This window comes from Pseudopipra pipra, chromosome 12 (assembly GCF_036250125.1).
Source record: "Pseudopipra pipra isolate bDixPip1 chromosome 12, bDixPip1.hap1, whole genome shotgun sequence".
Lineage (NCBI taxonomy): Eukaryota > Metazoa > Chordata > Aves > Passeriformes > Pipridae > Pseudopipra > Pseudopipra pipra.
This window is the reverse complement of record NC_087560.1, coordinates 11117778-11138848: the sequence shown is the minus strand read 5'-3', so window position 1 is coordinate 11138848 and position 21071 is coordinate 11117778. Positions and strand designations below refer to the sequence as shown.

The window sequence follows — 21071 nt, the reverse complement described above, 5'->3', positions numbered from 1 at the left end:
TTTGACCTTCTAATGCATACACAAAACAACTGAAATGGAATTGATTCTACACTATATATATGTGGAAAAGATATTTAATTGTAAAATAGAAAAAGTAGGCCAGAGTACAGTTTTAAGGGTAATTCTTCCGTGTACAGTATAGATAAACCAGACTTTTTGCTTAAGTTTATATAAACAATTCCATAAAAGCAGTGAACATGGAACAACAAAGCAAAGCACAAAGAATTTTATCTTACAAAAAACGAACCTGCACAGTAGTTCAAAATTTAATGTAACACAGCACTGAACAGTCTTAAGGCAGCTCAGTCTAAGCACAGGACTAGAAGCCAGGAACTCCTGAGATCCATTCCCAGGTGACCACAGGTTCATGTGGTGTTAAGCCAGTCATTTACCACTCCCTTGTGTTGCATTTATACCAGTTATAAAATTGAGACAATAACACTTACCTGCCTCAAGTAGTATAGGAAAGGGTTCTTTAAAAGATTTTACAATGCGCTGAAGATGTAACGTGCCATATAAATTTTAAGCATAATAGATCACTGCACAGACACACACAAACACAGTATCACAGTGAGGAACAATGATGCTGGGTAGGAAGAGCATCACTACAACATAAAAAAATTACTTGTCCAATTGCATAATTAAAATGCAAAAGTCTGTTCAGAAAAAAATGTATCACTGAAGTAATTTCAAGGCTATTGGGGAAGAGAGATCAATAGGAATATTCTAAAATAACTACTATTTGTGTTCCAGTGGAGACATTCTTTTCCATTCATTACTGAACTTTAAAATGTTTGTACAGGAAAACTGTAAGACACACAAAGTGAAGTTTCAATGCCTCCACTACCAAATTTTGCCTCTTAATATGTAAATTAAGATTCTTTTTTGTTCTTCTTAATTACAAATTACATTCTTCCAAGAAATATACCATCCACGATAAAACTGGCTGCTAGCTTACTTCAAATGACCTATAGGCTAAACATTTTTCTCATAATTTTTCTCATCTTTGCTGAAAAATACCTATGCAAGATGTATGTGTAGAAATTATAAAAACATGCAGCATATGTACAAACTGAAAAGTTTAAAAAATATTAGCTTCATATACATGTAAATCTACTTGGATATATCTGAAATTAAATATAAAAATTTCACCACCTAAAATAAAAAAAAACCAAAAATGGTTTTCAGAGAATCTGAGACAACTACTTAAAGCTGTACAAAGATTTCCACCTGGAAATGTCTTACTCAGAGAAGTTGTTTGAGTTGTTATCATGTAGAAATAACTGTTAATTAATTTTGTCACATAATCAATTTTCAAGCTTAAATCAACATCACCCTTAAAACTGTTCTGTTTTTCAGAAGTAGATTCATACTAAAATCAAAAATTTCACAAAAACATTGGCTTTTCATGTTTCTGGATCCCTTCAAAAAGATTTATCAACTTATTTTGAAACTGTAAAAAAACCAACTATTTACAGTATTTAATTTTAAATACTTTTCACAATTTCTAAATTCAGAGTTTTTATGTTACAAGAAATTAATCAGAGCTCACGGCTTAAGTCCAGTTATCAACTTGTAGCATCTTCTCTATCATGAAATCCCATGTCTGTACCTATATAGTGTACAGTTCAAGATTGTACTGCAGGTTTTTGAAAGTAACAGGCTTTGCAGTGTGTTCATTTTTTATTAAACAGCTTCTTTATTAGTCTGGAGGCGGTTCATTGCCTCTAACTTCTGCCGATAGGCCTCTGCTTCTTGTTCCTTCTTTAGAAGCTGCTGACGGTATTTTTGTGCTTCTCTGTTTGCCTCATCCAGCTGTTTCTGAAGAGTTTCTCTCTCCTATTAGAAACAGAACCAGCAATACTTTGTCAAATAAGTATCACATACAAGTTAAAAAGGCAAATACTTTTCCTTTACATGCAGCTCAAGTGTTAGGGTATCATGTAGGAACTGTTCAGTTCTTACTCAGGCAGACCTGTATGAATGCTGCTGTGCAAATCAGACATGAATTATAACACCAGACAACTCCCCACAACCAGGCTTCAGCTGTGGATACAGTAAACCTGAGTCTATTGAGCTGCAAAGGTCCCACTCAAGTCTTCATCAAAAAAGAGCTAAATAAAAAAAGTGGAAGTATGGTGATTAAATATTCACATAATATATTAATATATTAATATTTCTCCAATGATTCAATTCCCTTTGTTACTTTTTAAAATTGGAATCCAATTTAACAGGATTGTCCCTTTCTGTTTTATTTCTAATCAGATAATATAATGAAAAACCTCTACCTAACAGCTCTTTGTGCTGGAGAGTGTCAGCTGCCCACTGACCAAAATACACATCTCACTGGTCTCTATAAACAGTGATTGATTCAATGCAATCCAGAGTTATAATTACATCCTCAAGGATATCACATCTTTATGAATTAACAGGCATTTAGCCAGATAAGGTTTTTCAATTCAAAAGCAGCAACTGAAAAAATCCTTACTGAAGTAATTGCAGAAGTTCTGTATACAAGTTTGTTGGGAATGGGTATAAAATGGTTTCCAAGCAAAATCATATGGGAAATGCCACTTCCTCTGAAGCTGCCTTAGGAACTAAGGAGAATGCATTTCCATCTCCAGTGAGGTAGGTACTGTCATTTTGTCTGATGCTGCACTGAGCCCAATTGAAAAAGCAATTTGCTTGGGAAATAGTTTTGTTTTGATCTTCAACCAAATACAATTTCATTAAAGTGCATCATACTTTATGAGTAAGGTAGTATTAGATTTAAAATCATTCTTTCCACTGTAGTTGCTAAACAGGAGCAGGAAGGAAGGCTGTCAGAAAAGCAAGCCATCTCCCACAAAAACAAAACTTATCAAAAAACTGAGGCCCAGTGAAAATAAGTTGCCTTTTCAGCTTCTTCCCATCCCAGCAGTTCAGTACCACATTCCCATTTAATACCTCAAACAGCTGTTAGAAGTTCTGCCCCCCCCCACTCCCCTAACAGCATCCCTATTCTTCATCTCTGATGCACTCACATATTTTCATGGTCAGAAAAATACAAAATACTCTGCCTCCCTTCAACTCACTACTGTTCTCAGTACTTGTCACAGTCACATTTAGCAGTCACATGCTGTGCTGAATGTGCTGAAATACAGTGACACAGGTGATCAGATCATTCCTAACAGCAGCACCTGTACAGCAAAAACAACAGGTGAAGGAGAGATGTTATTAATAGGTTATAAAGGCTGGCTAGAATACAGAGCAGTAAGTGCAACTTCTTTTTCCATAGGGCTTTAAGAGCTGAAGGCAGCAAGCTGGGGTTTGCTTCGTTTGAAGCATACACTAATCAAATGAGAGCTCATCTGGTCTTGCTTACTTTATTTGAAAAGGAAGTTCAGCTTCCACCTCTGAAAATTTGCATTTTGCTTTTTAAGCAACTCTGAGCAGTCAATCCATGTAGCAACTAGACTGACAGATGCCACATGAACAGGAGAGCCTACACCTCAGAGGATCTGAAACACACCAACGATGTTCCAGCACCAGTCCAAACAAAATGCACTGCTACTGCCGTAACTTATCTCTGTGGTATGAGGGGAGCCAACAGCTTACATAAAACAGCCACGTGGAACAGAGGGTTGGTGCAAAAAGCTACAAGACAATTGTCAAAGAAGCAGTCAAAACAGCAGATCCTGCTACATGTGGAAAGCAGCCTTTGGAGGGCTGGGATATACTGAGCTGGGCATTATCTATTCCATGAATTTGTCTCATAAAAACCATCAGAAACCTAATACTGCCATGAAGCAAAGCTGCTCTATCTACTGGGCTGCAGTAGAATAAGAACCATTGGTAGCTCAGCAGCCAGTAGTTCTGCAGTGCATTACAAACAGCAAGAGGCCATCACTGCTATGGAGCGTGTGCACCCTGCAAACATTTGGGGGTGGAGAGGTTCTCAGACCATATCTTAAGAGTATTTCCCACAGAAGAGAGAACTAGAGCTGTGTACCCACAAGTAGTATAGCATATTAAGGATGGGATAAGAAAAAAAGGAAAAACCCCAGTCTCAAAGGGCAAGGCCAAGATAAAACCAGTATCTACTAGGCAGACTAGCAATTCAAAGCACGTAGATTAGTCCAGCAGCTAACAGGAGCACCTTTTAGACTGTCCCAACACAAACAGAATGAGTTAAGGAACTGAGGCCAAGTATATTGTGTGATGGCAGTGGAAAGAACCCAACGCTTGCAGAGGAGCAATTATCTACAGTGAACTCAGTGAAAAGTGGTTCCTTAACTTTGACATCTAGAATAGGGAGGACTGTATCTGATGTTAGTTTAATCAAACCCAGACAGTGTTCTTGGGACATTCTTTAGAACACAACTGAAAGCTTTCTAAAGATCTGAAGTCCTTTTGTATCATATAAACACCTACCCAGGTAAAAATCAAATTAGAGGATCCTCAGTGCCCTTAAGCAATCTTCCATTTTATCTGGGAATTTCCTTCATTACATGTAACTTTTCTTAACAGTCTAAATATTGACAACGGGAAAGCCCGTAACTAAAATAACCAAACCACTCTTTTGAACAACAGAAAAAAACAGGGATATGAATTCACTAAGAGAATTAGTTTATGATTATTTTTTAGTCTAATGAAATTATTGTCCTGGTTCTAATGCGTGTGTGTCACCTTTCAAACATACATCATGTGAAAAACAGTCAAATTAAAGAATGAAAATAAAAATCACTGTACATTAATGAATTATGCATGAAATGAAAAACAGAGTATCTGTGTGACAGGGTTTTTTTGCTGCCATCCCATGTTTAAAATATCCAACTGCTTAGGAAAACTATCACTCTTCAAAATGAGCCAAAATGTTTGAACTTAACAGAGCCAGAAAAGAGAATTTAAAAACACCACTACCGCTTTAGTCATTTCACAATACTTTCACAGGAAAATTTGTTACTTCACATGAATGGGAGGATTTTCAACTTACAGAAACTTTGAAACTACAGTTAACTGTTCACACACTATGAATTTAAAACAGCTGAAGAAAGGATTCAGCCTTGAATTAACTCTTTATAATGAAATAAAGGAATGAATCAGTGTGAGGCAAAGAAACCAAATAATTAAGGTTTTCTTTATTTCTATATTTTAAAATATTTTAAAAATAATTTAATGAGGAGAGAGGGCCCACTCTCTCCAAATTCAAGTATCTACCACTGCCTGTGACAAAGAAATTTGAAGTGACTTCACGTGCACTTCTTTAATGTCACTGCTACCAAAGCAAAGTAGCACCATACCCCTGTGAACCACAATAAGGTCCCTAAAGTTAACTGTCCTCCACACAGAGGCAGAGATCTGCAATTCCAGTTGTACAGGCAGGGAAAGATCAGTCATCAAAACTGGCACTTAAAAGTAACAGGCAAAATAACTCATTTCAAGCAACTTCTTTTTATATTTGAGAAATGTGTTCAACATATAAAATTGCAACTGGTAATCCCCTTAAAAGAATTATTGGTAGTGTTATACCAACTATCTCTAATCAGGAACAGATCAATTTATTCCTTAACTAATCTGTATTTTTTTAAAATCTCCTAACAGAATTATTAAAATACTTAAGGAAACATATTTTCCTTTACGAATAATTCAGGCAGATTTTTAAAAGTGTGAACAAAAAAATGCTTTTATTGTAACAGTCATACACTTTAAAAAATGCAGCAAGAAAATTTCAACTGTCAGGATAATCTGTAATGACCACAAAGCTGCAGAGGCCAAAAGTATTTGATGTGACAACTTAGGGACAGGGAAAGCAAGAGATGAGAGATGGTAATTATTGTTATTAGATATGGATAACATATAGTACACACTGTACAACAAAAAGTATTCAATTAGGCACAATTTGATAATATGAACAGAAGTTGGAGACTACAATGTTAGATAAACGAAATATCATGGAGCTGACAAAATGAGAACTTACAGTCTAGTCAAAGCAGACAGCAATTTTCATAACGTTTTGACCAAAACTGGTCAGCACAGTTAGAAGTAACAGGAGAAGGAATGAGATGGTTGACCTATTGTGGCTAATATAAAAAAAGCTACATTTTTAAACTGAACAGCTACAGCTATTTGTCATATAAAAAGAAAAGCACTTTCCACAGTTGTAGGTCTTTTGCACTATAGTTTAAAAAAAAAAAATGGACAGTGCAAAGTTGTGTAACAGTAAATTGCTTTGGAATTAAAAAAAAAAGGCAGGGGATGACATACAGATAAAAATAGACAAACACAGAATCTTACTGTTTCACACTTCCATCAACAGTTATCTAGATATCATGAATGGAAAGGAAACATTGCTAAAAATATGATCTCACAATCAGGACAAACATGTGGCTGTAACAGAAAGATGAGGATACAGTTCTCTCATTCATCCCCAGCGGAAAGAGTCAAGTCACTTGATAATATATCGGTGCCCAAATTTAAAAACTAGTCAGTGACCTTAGAGTAAAAACAAAAAAAATTACATTATCACATACTTAAACAAGTGTCACTTCCACATGCATGACCACAGGATGAAGCAAACAGCCCTCCTGTTTTCTTTTTACAACTTTGTAAAAGACAACTTTCAGTAACAGGAGAGACTGAACAAGTTATTGTTTCACACACTTCGTTCTGTGGTAACACAGAAATTAACCTGAACCACAACCAGATACTCAGTGCTGAACACTGTTTAACACAGATCATGTAATATACTCCTTACTTCTATTTCTGCAGACTCCACACGATTTTCAACAATCTCAATGCACTGTCTCTTCACTGGCGGTTCTTCACTTATCACAGTTTCTTCAGCAATGTCTGTTGCTGGGACTGTTAATACTGAAGACATATTTGTACGTGTAAACATATTTATTTCAAACAATATTTGCACTATATAAAACTCATATTACTTAAGTAATTTTATTAACAGCAATAAAATGCAGAGACATTTCCTTCTGAAAACACAGCTATATAATAAAGTGCATTATAAAGTCAGTATGGTGAAAATTTACTAAAATTTTAGCTGCTTGTACACTACCAAAGAATTTTAAAATTCCTCCTTACTGAGATCTACAGTCTCCAGTGTACAACTCTCCAAGCTTCACACTGGCAGTTCTTATGAAGAAACCAGAGGAGAAGTCATTTTTATCTAAGTAGTGGTGACAGAGCATCCTTAAAAGAAATCACCCAAAACATACACATTCAAAATAGCACTTATCACACTAACAGCTTCTACAAAGTACATATGGCCCAACAGGAACATTTGTGTCACCCTGGCTTCACTGGTTCTGTCACTGCTGCTCTAAAACTTGACATTTGTCCTGTTAAGTACACACTCCATGGGACTTGCACAGCTTGCTTCATTGCCATCAGATTTCTAAATCCAAGCCTCACCTCCCCACTGTATTTCCAGCAAGGCAACAGTATGAGTGTTGGAAGAAGGCTTCATTTTACTGCACCTTCTAGTTTTCATAAGTTTGCAAGAATCAAACTTATTGAAGGCAAAGCAAGGAGTTATCACTTTTTCCTTAAATGTCCCATTTCTCCTCCATACAGTTTAGTAATTCTTCCATTCTCTCTCCTAATGCAGAGACTCAGCTGACATGTGTTAACCCACTGAACTGCAGTAGCTCACGTTCGAGTCTCCTGTAGTATAAGAATTCTTCGATGTACACAAAATTGTCCAAGCTATTTGCACCTAACAAGTCATTATTATTACTGTAACTAAAACAGTTCCTCAATCTGGAATCATACAAGTCTGAACTCACCTTGCTGTCCATCTGGCATGGTCACAATGATGGGTTGCCCTATTCCACTGGTTGGAATGGAATGCAGGTTACCCAGCTGAATGCCATCTGTAACTATAGTAATAACCTGCTGACCTCCAGAACTGACAACTTGCTGAATGGCCCCATCCACAGATTCTGCAGTCACAACTTCTTCTGTGGCCACAACTATCAACAGATTAGTGAAGAAATTAAGTCAGTTTATAAATTAAACTTTGTAATTTCAAATGGATTTTGGTACAACTGAGAAAAAATTTCTTCCAGAACTTTTTAAATTTGACCCTCCCTCAATTAATACATTACTGTGTATTAAATTTTAATAGAAATCTTTCACCAGACCAACATAAAGCACTCACATTTTGAAAAATACATGCAACACTGTGCTAGTCTACCTTGCTCAATATAATAATTTTTTTTTTGCATTTTGCTAATAGATATACTCCACTCAAAATTGATGCTTTGGGTTCCGTATTAACATGGCAGCAAGAAGAGCTACTTTTAAGAACACAAATAACTTTTACTTATAAATAAATAAGCTGGACTAAGTTACACTAATAGTGGAATTTAAAAAAAAATTAAACTTGAAATACTACCTTGAAACTACTTCTCAACCAATGCCTTGCCACCCATACATCAGGACCCAGCCCAGATTTCTGTGCTTAACACAATGGTTTTTAAGATGGTAAAAAACTGAAGGACCTCTACAGAATCTCAGAGCTTTGTCTGTACTACATCAGTACTTCAAACACACCCACAACTTTATTATATAAAGTATGAAACAAGAGTAAAGCTGACATTTTTACATATCTGAAGAAGAAAGATAAAGCTTAAAAAGTAAACCAAACATTTTATGTATATAACTTCATATGCCACAGCTTGCACTATATGCTGCAACTCAGGTCTTGTGCTACCACCCTTATTTTTTAAAACAACAAGATACTGAGACAAAGAGCAAGATCACTAGTAACACAATCAAAGAAATTCAAGCACACTAACTCTGTATTTTATTTTCAATTTGTCAGGGTAAAAGCAAAGCCTTTGATTAAAATAACAGACAATAGAGTGCTTTCTATCTACCAAGATGAAATTAAAACCCTATAGACCTGTGTTGTGAGGTTCAAGATGAGAGAAGGCAGATAAAACCCTGAAGCTTTCATCTTTTAAATTAATTACAATATAACATGCACAGAAAAATCACTCTGTAGTTTAAATAATGACTGCAGTCATTGTCTTCTGAAGATCTTTATGTTCAGAGATCACTGTCCTATAGCACTGCTTAAACATTCATAGAGTGTTTATTCAGTAAACCAAAACAGCAAGTCCCACATGAATAAGTGGTGGTGTACTGAACTTGATTTGGCTTCCAAGCACAGGCTCAGCAGTAAGAAAGACCACTGTCACAGAAAAGTCCCAGTTGCAAGTGCCAATACTAGGTGCTGTGGCAAACAGCTCTGATCTTTTTCTGTTTCAAATTCAATATTGGGGTTTTAGCTCTGGAAGGAAACATTGCAAGGACTTCTTCAAACCTTGAAAGAAAAGTGGAGATTTTGTCTAAAGAGAAGCTACTCTATATAAAAGAAAAACAGCCCCATAAATATGGTCATTATTCATTCCTTGCTCTCCTTTTGTACCTATATCCATATAAGCACTATTTACCACACCACTTTGTGTGCCACAGAAAAGTTGAATTTTATGTACTTTTAATTATTAAATTAGGTTAAATGCTTTCTAACCTGGTGTTTCCGAAGAATTAGACAGTGGAGCTGATGCTTCTGCTAAAGCTGCCAACGTAGCTAATACTGATGTTGATGAATTTCCAAACTGTACAGCAGACACTCCTGTTTCATCTAGTAGAATGAAAAAAAGTTAGCTGATAAATTTAAAACCAATAAAGTCCCTTTTTCTATTATTATTGCACCAAAGCCTCTAACACACACTCAATTTTCAGCAGCACTCTGCTGAACCTAGGTGCTATTCTGAAGCTGTTTGTTAGGCAAGTACAACTTCTGATAATTTAGCTCTGTGAAGATTGCTGTTTTAGGCACATATGTATTTACAACACATAAAAAACACTGAAGAGGAACATGGTAACTATTCTTACCACTGTTTTTCCTCAAAGCTTTTCACTAAGTGTGAAAATCAAAGCATAAAATCCTAGTGGCTATCCTAGAGGCATCTGAATACCTGTTCCATTGGATGTATTTGCAGAAGATACCAGACCTGTTAGGTTCACCACCCCTCCAGGTCCAATGATGAACTGTGGTGTTGCTGCGTGTATCGTCACAGTGTCCGGACTCTCTGGGTTTGTGTTGATTTGGTTCTGCATTGCAATCTAGGACACAAAGGCAATCACATCATTCCAACTGCAGGTATAAAGCAGTCATTTCTCTTGTGTAAGAGCTACAGTTACTGCCATTCCACACAAACAGGGAGGATCTCTCTCATTATACTCATGCAATACACACACATCATGTCACGTCTCCAAGTACATAAAGGGGTTTTTTTTGGCAGAAATCTAAAGACAAAAAGCGTAACAACACATCACTACTTCTCCCTACCATTTACTCTAAATAAAGAGGACCACATAAAGACAAGGCCCTTTTGCAGATACACAAGCTCACGTATCTAAAACAGAAGCCTGAAGAACCAAGACTGCTGGGGCAGACACAGGCCATGAAAATCTGCTCTGACAGCTCAGCAATTGCTATGAAATGTACATGGCAGCGTCCTTTTTGTCTTTCTTTGAATTATTATTAACTTCTCTTCACCCTTTCTGCAATGAAGAGCAGGCTAAAGGGACAGATCAGAAGTTCAGACAATTCAAGATGTAGGGAAGCAACAGATTTATACAGTGGCATAATGGTATTTTTCATTTGCTTTCTATTATTTTCTCAATAATGCTTATCACTTATTTTGCCTTTAACAGTAGTATTGAACAGTGAGCACACATTTCCATGGAAGTATCTATTATAATCCTGATCACAATCACTTCTCCAACAATTCAATCCTAGCTTTTCTGCTTCTGGAAAAATTGTCATCTCTTCTCTCCTGTCTTGATCTCCAATTGTTAGGAGATTAATATCCATATAGGAAGCTAACTGAACACCAGGGTATAGTCAAAACATACTGTCAGAGTAGGGAGTTAATTTTTTACACCTCAGTTGTGAAGAGTCCACCTTGTTCTGTGTATTACAACACTGAAATTTAAGAAAATAAAGGATACATATCCTTGATTTTGTAGGTGATGAAAATGTTCTTCAGCCAAGTAATGTTTACTAACATTAATCTCATCTCCATGTAGTGAACTAGACTGGAGTTTGGCATTATCAGTCATTATATAGTGTCACAAGTGCTATATTAAAAGCTTAGTTTATGACATGTGTAATCAAAATTATGACAGGAATCAAAAGTTACCTGTAATATTTCTGCAATGTCTTCGTTCCCGTTGTCTACTGCAATATCTAATGCTGTTTTGCAAAATTTACTCTGAGCATGAACATCTGCTCCATACTTTATCAAGAGTTCTACAACTTCTTGGTGGTGATGCTCAGCAGCCCAGTGAAGTGCAGTCATTTTGAGCATGTCCTTGGCATTGACATCAGCACCATGCTACAAACAAGATCATTGCATAAACTATGTCATTAGAAGTATCTGACCAGAATGAAGCCCAAAATTGTCTTTCTCCACCAGGAATGCCTTGATATCTTACATTTACAAGTTCATTAAAAGTACTTCAATCTAACTACCAAATGAAGTATTTACTTCAAAGGATTAAAGAGTCCCTAAAACATATCTCAGTTCTAAAATCTCTTACTAAACACAATGTCAAATTAGGGAGTAGACTTATTTTGAAATAGCAGTGAGTAATTCACCTGAAATCCTGATGACTTTAATGCTAAAATAAATTACAGCTTAACAGGAAAACAAAGCTCCCAATGCACACAGTACAACTGTCGATGTAATTTCAATCTTAGTTTCATGACTAAAAGAAAATTGCAAATATCTGATTATAAACCATTGCAATATTCCCATCTCAGACTTGTTTCAGCAGTGCTCACCTTAAGTAAGACTTCTACTATGCTGGCATGGCCTTCTGATGCTGCCATATGTAATGGAGTTCTGTCCACTTTGGTTCTGGCATCCCGACTTACACCTGCTCGCAGCAACACCTCCGTGGTTGAGTAGTGTCCATACTGTGCTGCTAGATGAAGTGGAGATGTTCCCAGCTGGAATGTAACAGAAAATGTGGAGTTTTAACAGATGCCAGGATGAAGTATTTCTTCTTATTCTGGAGCTATCAAACCCAGGTGTCAAGCCAGCACTTAAAAATCATTCTCCCTTGCAGTCTCAAGGAAAGCAGCTGCTGGGGCTTTAACAGAATATGAAGAGGAGTAGGGAAAGTTTGTTGTTGTTTCCTTTTTTCTGTGATTTTTCTGTCTTTATGAAGTGTAACATTTCAAGGGGCCTAACCCCATTTTTAAGGTCGGTCACACCATATCAACATTGGAAGGGACCTTTGGAAGTCACTTAAGTCCAATCTCCTCCTCAAAACAGAGTTAATTTGAAAGTTAGGTCACTAAGCAGATTAATGCTCTTAAGAGCTTATAAATACCCTGGGAATTTTAGGTACCTGACCTCTCTATACAACCTATTCAAAAATATGCACCTCTGAAAGACAACTCAGAGCCCCTGTATCAGGGAACTCTCAGCTGCACACATTAGGCAGTTGGGACTGCTTTCATAATTCAGACCTCTTACTATACTAAATGCATAAACACAATAACTAGGAGGATGATTATTGCTTTCTCCCATTAACAACTCCAAAGTTCATCTTAAAAGTCACCAGAATGAGCTCATTCACAGTCTGTTACTAAAATCAGTAGGAGGTTATATGAAGAAACAGGCAATTTTAATTTCAAATTAGACATTAGATGATGTGCCTGCAGAATTCCAAGAAGAATCGCAATATAAATGCATAATTGTAACAATATTATTTTCTTCTTCACATGAGAAAAGTAAGATGATCTACCAAACACTGTAAAAGTTTTCATTACCCAGTCTGTGGTAAAAGGTGCTCCATTTGCCATCAAAATGCGAACTTCGTCATCTTGACCTGCTCGTGCAGCTTCTAAAAGTTTCTTTCCCAAATCTACTAGTGACATCTAGTGAGGGACATACAGGAATATAAAGGCAAAACAGAAACATTAATACTATTTTAAGTGCATATATGCTGCTCTTTTTTTCAATTATTATTTCTGAACTACTCTGAAAAGTTCAAAAATTGAAGCTGGCATTCTAGCCATGGGAACAAGCTTTGTTGATCACAATAAGCAGCTTGATTTTAGAATTACTTTTGCCAGCCAAACAGAAGTGATACTGGGGTGGAGATTTCAGTATTACAATGCTGTAACCACAGCAGCTGTGAAGTTAAATTTTAAACTGAACTGGATGCACATTTCTTATAGCAGAAGGTGGTTTAGAAGCTCTCACCTGATTCTGCAACCTTCTGCAGTTTTGTCCAGCTTTCAAAGGGTACAACAACATCGTGGCTGCCATGTCACACGCCCAAAGGCACTGCATCCACTCACCCAAAATGCCCACACGCATTTAAGAGGTACCACTATGTCAGTCATGGCTGGGCTTCGCGAATGAAGATCTGGGAAGGCTCTATCCACATTTGTTACAGGCACGTTGGTGACTTATGAGGCCAATACGAGACAGACATGTCCGATTGCAAAAGGCACAGCAGAAAGACTCCTTAGATGGTTTATTCTGCAATACACGGTTCTTTCTGCGTTGCCTTTTCTCCTCGAGAGTGATCCTGCGTGTGTTCTCAAAGGAGACAGCAGCTATGTAAACGCATTGAGATAGATATGAAACACAACACCTTCCTGACATCTTGTCCATCACTATTTTTGTTCACCCTAAAGTATAATTTCTGTATTCCCAGTTGCAAAACAACACAAGCATATTATTGTACTACATACATACATACATACATACACCAGATGTATGAAGTGTTTGACCGAAAACAAATACTACTACTGCTTCAACTGTCTATAGTTACCAAGCAAAGTTTTGAGACATGACTCAGATACCAGCTGAAAAACCCTCCCATTGTGATTAGATAACATCCTCTTACAGCCAAGTTCCATATAATACAGAGCATGCCAAAATACAGGTAGACAAATGACACCTATCTGTTTCTGTTCCATCAAAGATTTCCTAGAAATACACATTTTTAAACCCACTCTATTTCATACTCGCTATTAAATTTGTTCAGTAAAAAAAAAATCTGAACTAAACCTTAACACATGCTGCTAACCAAGATATATCATTAACATTTTAGTCCTATAGCTATGTTTTCCACTACCAGGTTGCTAAGAAGGGAATTGCTTTCAGCAGTTTAGTTTCCAGTCACATGCAAAGTAAAGTCTGTTTTACTCATAACAGCAGTTGCAAGGCCACGCAGCCAATTTCCTGCACAAAGGTAGAATATATCACTTCTGGAAAGAAATCCTCTTAAACATACACATCTATCACAAAAACAATGTATTTAAAAACTTCTCTGTCTCTGGCTCAACTGGCAAACTCTGTGTGGTCCATTGCTCAATAAACTGAAAGCTATGGACTTGGGAAAAAATTAGAAAGGAAGACCAAAATACTGCAAATGGAGAACTTCAACATATATCAGTAGGGCCATGAATCAGAGTAGATTATACCCTTTTGTCTATAGAACTGACTGCAGGCAGCACCATCCCTTTCACCAAAATACTCCATTTATGTCCATCTTTTCAGTACACATGGACATGTTGATTTGTCTCCAGCCAGAAAAGGGAAGAGAAATAGGAAGGTTGCAGGACAGGACAAATACTGACAATGGGAAAAGGAATGAAAAATAGGATCACAGTCAGATGCAGAGGAAGGGACAACTGCTGTTGAAGAGCAGAAGAGAAAATCTAGGAAAGATCCTGAGGAAAAGAAAAAGAGGAAATCTATCATCCCTGTTACAGAGAGACACTGGGAATAACGATATAAACTAATAACAGGACAGAGATGGCATTTGGCAAGTGCAGCAGTGAAATGAAGGAATATAGCACTCCCTTTACATGGCTTCTTTTTTTCCCCCCGTTGAGGATTGCAATTTAAGAAGGAAAAGAGCACATGCAGACACACATACTTTTTCTGTTGGTCTAATACCACCACATCAAGGTCCTCAGAAGCAAAAGGAAAGCTGGAACTGAATGCAAAATACTGAAGTTATGAACTAGTTCAGAAAGGCAACTATCCCTTTTCCACTTATTTATTTTTGTTTTAAACAGCAGTAAAGCAAAGCAACTAATAAAATCTCCTTTTGGAATTGCAGAATAATTGAGGCTGGAGGGGACCCTGAGCTGGCTCAAGGCTCGGTTTTGTTGAGTTTTGAATGTCTCTCTATGGATGAACATCCCACCACTTCTTCAGCCTCATTCCAGTGTCCAACCACACTCACAGCAAGAGCTGCCTTCAGTGTACACCTTTCTTTCTCCACTAACCAAAAAGACGGTCATGATAACAAGCTTATACTTGATGTCTATTAGACAACAAAAATAGGTTCATTAAATTACAGTCCATACATTTAACAACACACCTATTCAGAACCCACTGACCACACCTGTACACCAGTGAGACTGCAAAGTTCTTACAAAAACCCTATGTAGCAAAAATCAAGTCACCAAAAAACCAAAATCAATTGTGGTGGCCTGCAAAATACAGCAACTCACTCCCAGGAGATGTCAGGGACAAACTGCAGCCCGAGATCAACACCATTTCAGAGCCTCTCTGAACAATTACTGTTGAACACAGTCAGTGCCAGTACACCAGTTCTCATCTCAATGCAAAAATAAACAGCCTTGTACTACACTCAATAAGAAACGTCCTAATCAAGGAAAAACATAAACCTTCATTACCACGTATTACTTACATTAACCAACACTCTCTCCGTTGCTATACAGTGCTTGTATTTTAAACAAGCACAAAGCATCACCAAAGTCTGTATATGCTTCATGATGCAGAATTTTAACTTCAGTTAAAATCACACGAATTTATTTTAAAAATTAATTAAGTTGCAGTTCTCATGGGGTATTTGGACGCGTGCTTGGGCCATCTAGTGGAAGAAAGATAAATTACACTGTTCAACTAAAATAATAAAAATCCCATTATGTCACAAATGCACTAACAACAGCAAACGAAGAGGCCTTTCCAACAAAACTCATGCACATTCAGTCACTTTTAACCAATGCATTCAAAACATTTCTCAGGAGTAGTCAGCCCAAAGCTCATTTCTCTTTGCAGACTGTTCCAAGGACCAGTACTGTGAGGTCAAGAGACCCCTCTGTAACATGCCCCACACTCCTCCAGCTGCTGTGACTGGAACATACCAAGAAGAGTCTGCAGTGTGAGAATTTCTCTTTCCAGAAAAATTTTTCAGCTGCTGTACTGAGATCATTTAGTAACACTACAATAGTGCAGTGACACTATCACAAGCAAAGATCTATATATGTAATACAATTAGATATTTAAAATTGAAATGAGATTACCATTTCAAAGCAGGACTCTGCTGCTACTCCACAGTGTGTAACCATCAACTCTACTGAACTGTCTTAGAGGGTTCTCTTTCCGGTATTGTTTCCATCAAGCTTGGCCAGCACACCTGTGTAACACTTTACATGAGGACTCTTTCAGAGAATAAAAACATCACTGGCTCTGAAATAGTTTTGAGACTGTTATAGTTATTTTTATGGCAATCTGATTGTGTTTTCAGACTTCTAACAGCTCCTACACAACTGTGTGAACAGAGGGTTTTGTCTACAACTGAGTAAATCAGGGAGAGCTTCTGCTGGCTTTGGACTTCTTTGGACCTCCTGAACTTCCACATTTCACTACTGCAATGCATTCTGTAAGGTATCATTAGCCAGATGCCACAAGTAACTGGTAATTAATACTTATATCGAAGTATTATTGCTATTTTACTTCAGTACAATAGAAAATCATACTATTTTGCATCCATCTTAGATCTAAGTTTTTATACATTCTATGAAACTGTGAAGATGATGTATCAGAGGGCTATATAATAGCACTCAGCAGGAGTTTTGGTGGAACTGTGTGTGAAATGGGCTCCATGGGGAGCAAGTGGAGCTGAAAAACATGCAGCTTGGGACACCTGGGCTACCACAGCACAGCCTACAGACAATGGAGCAGCAAAGCCTGCAGTCCAAAGAAAAATTAAGTTTGGCTTAAAATGTTGCAGCATCTTTCAGACTGGTGTCCTGCCACAAGGATCCCAGACCCAGCCTTGTTCCTCTTCTACCACTGAGTGCTGAGCATCAGCTGGTAAAAATCAATAGGCACAAAACAGCTGCTGCAAAACATCTGCCAACCCAGAGATCCTGCAGCCGCCAGTGTTTGTACTAAGGTACACTCCTGGAAGAGACATCCTTCCACTAGAGGAGCATGGACTGCTCCATGCAACCCACCTACTACCTAATAAGGATTTGCAATCATTCCTAAAAACTCCAGGACAAAGTTCCATTAAAAGCTAATTAAAGAGGTTTCCCTACTGAAGTGATACATGGAAGAACTGTACTTGGAAAATTGCTGGAGACTCATCATCTCTCACATCCATTACATCTGGAAAAAGAATGCCCCTTCAGAATGTCTTTCTTTCCCCTATTACAAAAATTAACCTGCTTCCCCAGACCTGACCTTCAGAAATGCCATCATCGTACTAATTCCAACATCACACATTAACAGGAGAAACTCAGAATTGCCATTTCTAGCTAATTCTATGTGCCTGTCCATACCAGGGTCAACACTATTTTGAAGCACAGCATATACTAGTTAGCATCACTTAAACACTCTGGCATGATTTTACTGGACATATCAATTAGCAGCAATTACAGCAACTTGAATGGGATAAGCTCAAAAAGTTCATGTATTGTTTCCTAAGGGAATCAAATGTAGTTTGACAATGATTTCACATGTGATACTTCAAATTTCAATATAAATATCATAGGCTTAGACTATCCACATTTCTATCATGATAGTGAAAATTACACTAATATGTCAATTGCAGTCAGCTTTAATTCCAGTGCTTTCAGCTCTCCCCTATGACTTTTTAATTAACTTCTCTCTAGTTCGTTCCAACAGCAACATGACCTTCATGTCAGACATGCACCAGATGAAAAATACCTGATCTGAGAAAAGCAAACATTGTTGAAAAGCTTAGTGGAGAAGACATTCAAGCCCATACTAATGCAGGTCTGTCCCCCAATTAGGTTCATACATTGATTTAAATAAGCTTTCATCAACAATGCAAGTCCCTTAAATAATACAGATGGTAGGAAAGTCGTCTTACAAAGGAGAGCACAGATTTGGTCATTATCTGCAACACCTAAAGAGTGTTATTATGCAACAAGGGCGAACCACTGGCACCAAGATTCGCGTTGGCACTGCCAACAAGCTACAAAGCTTTCACAAATAAGTTTGGCACTAGATACCAAAAGGTTACTTTACAGCAGCTACAATCAACACGAAGGATCTAAGTGCTTGTGATGTAGCCTTTGAATTGTACTACAGCCTTAAGAGGATGTCTCAGATTAATTGAAACTTGAAATACCGTTAAATAAAAGTCATCCACCTTCCAAATACAGCATCCATTATATCAGGAGGACTCTTCCTCGACAGTTTCTGTCTAGCACATAGTCCTAAAAAAAACCCAACTAGAAAACAAAGTGATTTCAGCAAAGAAAGTGGGTCACAAACAAGCATCTCTATGTAGTGTGTGCTGATCTGCCATGTACACTCTTAACCTCACTCACACAGCAGACTGAGGTTCCCTTACAAGTACTTTTGTGGGCATACACAGCTCAACCAAACTGCTTAGTCTCAATAATACTTCAGAAGTAATGAGTAACTTAAAAGCAAATAGGCTAAAGAACTACAGGGCAAGCATTCACAACTCTAAGCATATTTAACTCTACTATGCAGCATTTCCCACTAAACATAAGCTATCTTAGTAAGCAGGTTACAGGAAAACATACAAATGCTTCAAGAACTGTAAGCGCAGACGACTTCCTACAGGGGACTTCACCAGTGCCCCACCAACGGAAACTACTTTGACTACCAGGGGAGAATAGGAAAAAAAGAGTCCACACTATAACACCTCATCCCACGTTTATACTCCCACCATACGCTTTATTAAGAGTCCAAAGCACGAGTTACAGACTCCGGGCGAGGGGCACTGCGGCGGGGAAGCGCTGCCGTCCCGCCCGAGCCGCCTCTCCCCGGAGCACCTTTGGCGCCAAGCCTGGGCTCGCAGCTCCGCCGCCCCGGGGGCGCCGGGCCGGGGCACGGACCGACCACCCGCCCCCCGCGGGGCCCGGGGCCGTCCCCACGCGGCCCTCACTGCGCTGCCCGGAGGGCAGAGCCGCGGGACGAGCCGGGCCCCGCTCTGCCCCTCGGCCCCCGGGCCCCTCGCCGCGCTCGCCGCGGCCCCGCGGGCCGACCAGGCCGCCGCCGCGGCCCTGCCCGCCGCCCGCGCCCCCCGCGCGGCGGGGTCCCCGGAAGGCCGGCCGGCCGCCCGCTCTCCCCGACAGGAAATCCTGGCTGGGCTGGGCGCTGCGGAGGGAGCCGCGGCGCCGGGTTCCGGGGGAAGTGGAATTATTTTTTACCAGCGAAGAGATCAACTTCCACATCCGGTAACAGGGCCCTATACAAAGGCGCAGACTGACCTGGAAAGGCTTGGCCGGCCCGGGGGGGGTGAGGGAGAGACGGGGCGCGGGGACGGGCCCTTACCGTGCTGCCGACCCGGCCGCCACCGCCGCCGCCGCACCGAGTCGGGGCTCCGCAGGCCGAGAGCCCCACACGAGAGTCCGCGCCGCGCCCGGCGGAGGGACACGGCGGGCGGAGGGGAGTGGCGCGGCCCCGCGCGGCGCTGGGCGGCCGCGGGCGCGCGGGCGGGCGCGAGGCGGCGCGGGGCGGCCCGGGCCGGCCCGGAGGGGCTCCGGGCACTTACCATGGGCGCGGGAATTACCTTATTAACACACACATCGAGGGAGAAGGGGCGCGCGGAGGGATACGGCCTCGCCGTCGCGCACCGCGCATGCGCGCCGCCGCGGGGAAAGGCGGGGAAGCGCGGGCTGGAGGGGCCCCGCCATGTTCCGTCCCGCCGCCCGCCCGGCGGGGGCAGGGCCGGCCCCGAGCGGGCGGCGGGACGGGGGCGGCCTCCCGAGAGGCAGCTCGAGGAATGAGGACAGGGTAGCCATCCTGGGCTCCCCTGTGCCACGGGGCGGCGAGGGTTGCGCTTCCCGCCTCACGGCTGCTAGGGCTCTTAAATCTAATCCCAGGCGAGGGTGTCCTGTCTGAGAGCCAGCTTCGCTGCCTTGCCTGCCCTGGGCAGGGCTTTACATAGAAACACAGAATCAACTCGGTTGGAAAAAACCTCTGAGGTTATTGAGTCCAGCCTGTGACTGAACACCACCTTGTCAACCAGACCATGGCACTGTCACGTCCAGTCTTAAACACCTCCAGCGATGGTGACTACACCACCTCCCTGGACGGCCCATTCCAATGTTTAGTCACCCCTTCTGTGAAGAAATTTTTCCTAATGTCCAACCTAAACCTCCCGTGGTGCAGCTTAAGACTATCCTCTAGTCCTGAGAGAGGAGCCCGACCCTCACCTGGCTACACCCTCCTGTCAGGGAGTTGTAGAGAGTGATGAGGTCTCCCCTGAGTCTCCTTTTCTCCAGGATAAACACCCCAGCTCCCTCAGCCACTTGTGGGACTTGTGCTCCAGATCCTTCACCAGCTCTGTTGCCCTTTGAACTCATTCCAATACCCTCCAGGCTGAGCACAATGTGAGGCTCACACCCCCCCCAGCTGACAGGGCCCGCTCCGTTTCTGCAATACCTGTGATTTGAGTTGGGCTACAGGCAGGAATTTTTGTCGGCTGGTTTTTCTGGGCCTGCTCAGCCAGAAGGCGGCAACAGAGAACAAATCCAAACACCTCTGGGCTGCTGCTTGTCACCAGGGCATAGAAACCTTGAATCTAGCCTCCAGCACATCTCTTTTTCCTTGTTGGCAAGTGTCTGTGTCTTTCAACAAGCATTTAGCTTGTCCTGTTACGGCTTTTCATTTACACAGCAACAGCAGATACAGAAAATGTTACAATGTGCTCACAGGCGTGTGCCAACAAACAGGAACACTTGGTGGTGGTGGCTGCAGTGCTATGGG

At 40.2% G+C, this 21071-nt stretch overlaps 1 protein-coding gene across 10 annotated transcripts; it reads right to left on the bottom strand.

Moving 5' to 3' along the window:
• Positions 1-58: 58 nt before the first annotated feature.
• On the bottom strand, positions 59-20033 carry GABPB1 (GA binding protein transcription factor subunit beta 1). 10 transcript variants are annotated; one of them, XM_064668872.1, is made up of 9 exons: positions 19855-20033; positions 12854-12961; positions 11858-12025; positions 11214-11408; positions 10020-10131; positions 9533-9646; positions 7782-7967; positions 6737-6852; positions 59-1839 (listed from the first exon to the last, which is right to left on the bottom strand). In XM_064668872.1, the coding sequence occupies exons 1-9, from the start codon at positions 19855-19857 to the stop codon at positions 1687-1689; spliced, it is 1155 nt and encodes a 384-aa protein (XP_064524942.1). In that variant the 5' UTR covers positions 19858-20033; the 3' UTR covers positions 59-1686. The 10 variants fall into 10 exon arrangements, with proteins under 10 accessions (XP_064524942.1, XP_064524941.1, XP_064524944.1 ...); XM_064668871.1 differs by having other exon boundaries at positions 9984-10131; positions 19873-20000; XM_064668874.1 differs by having other exon boundaries at positions 19873-19996.
• Between the last annotated feature and the right edge of the window lie 1038 nt (positions 20034-21071).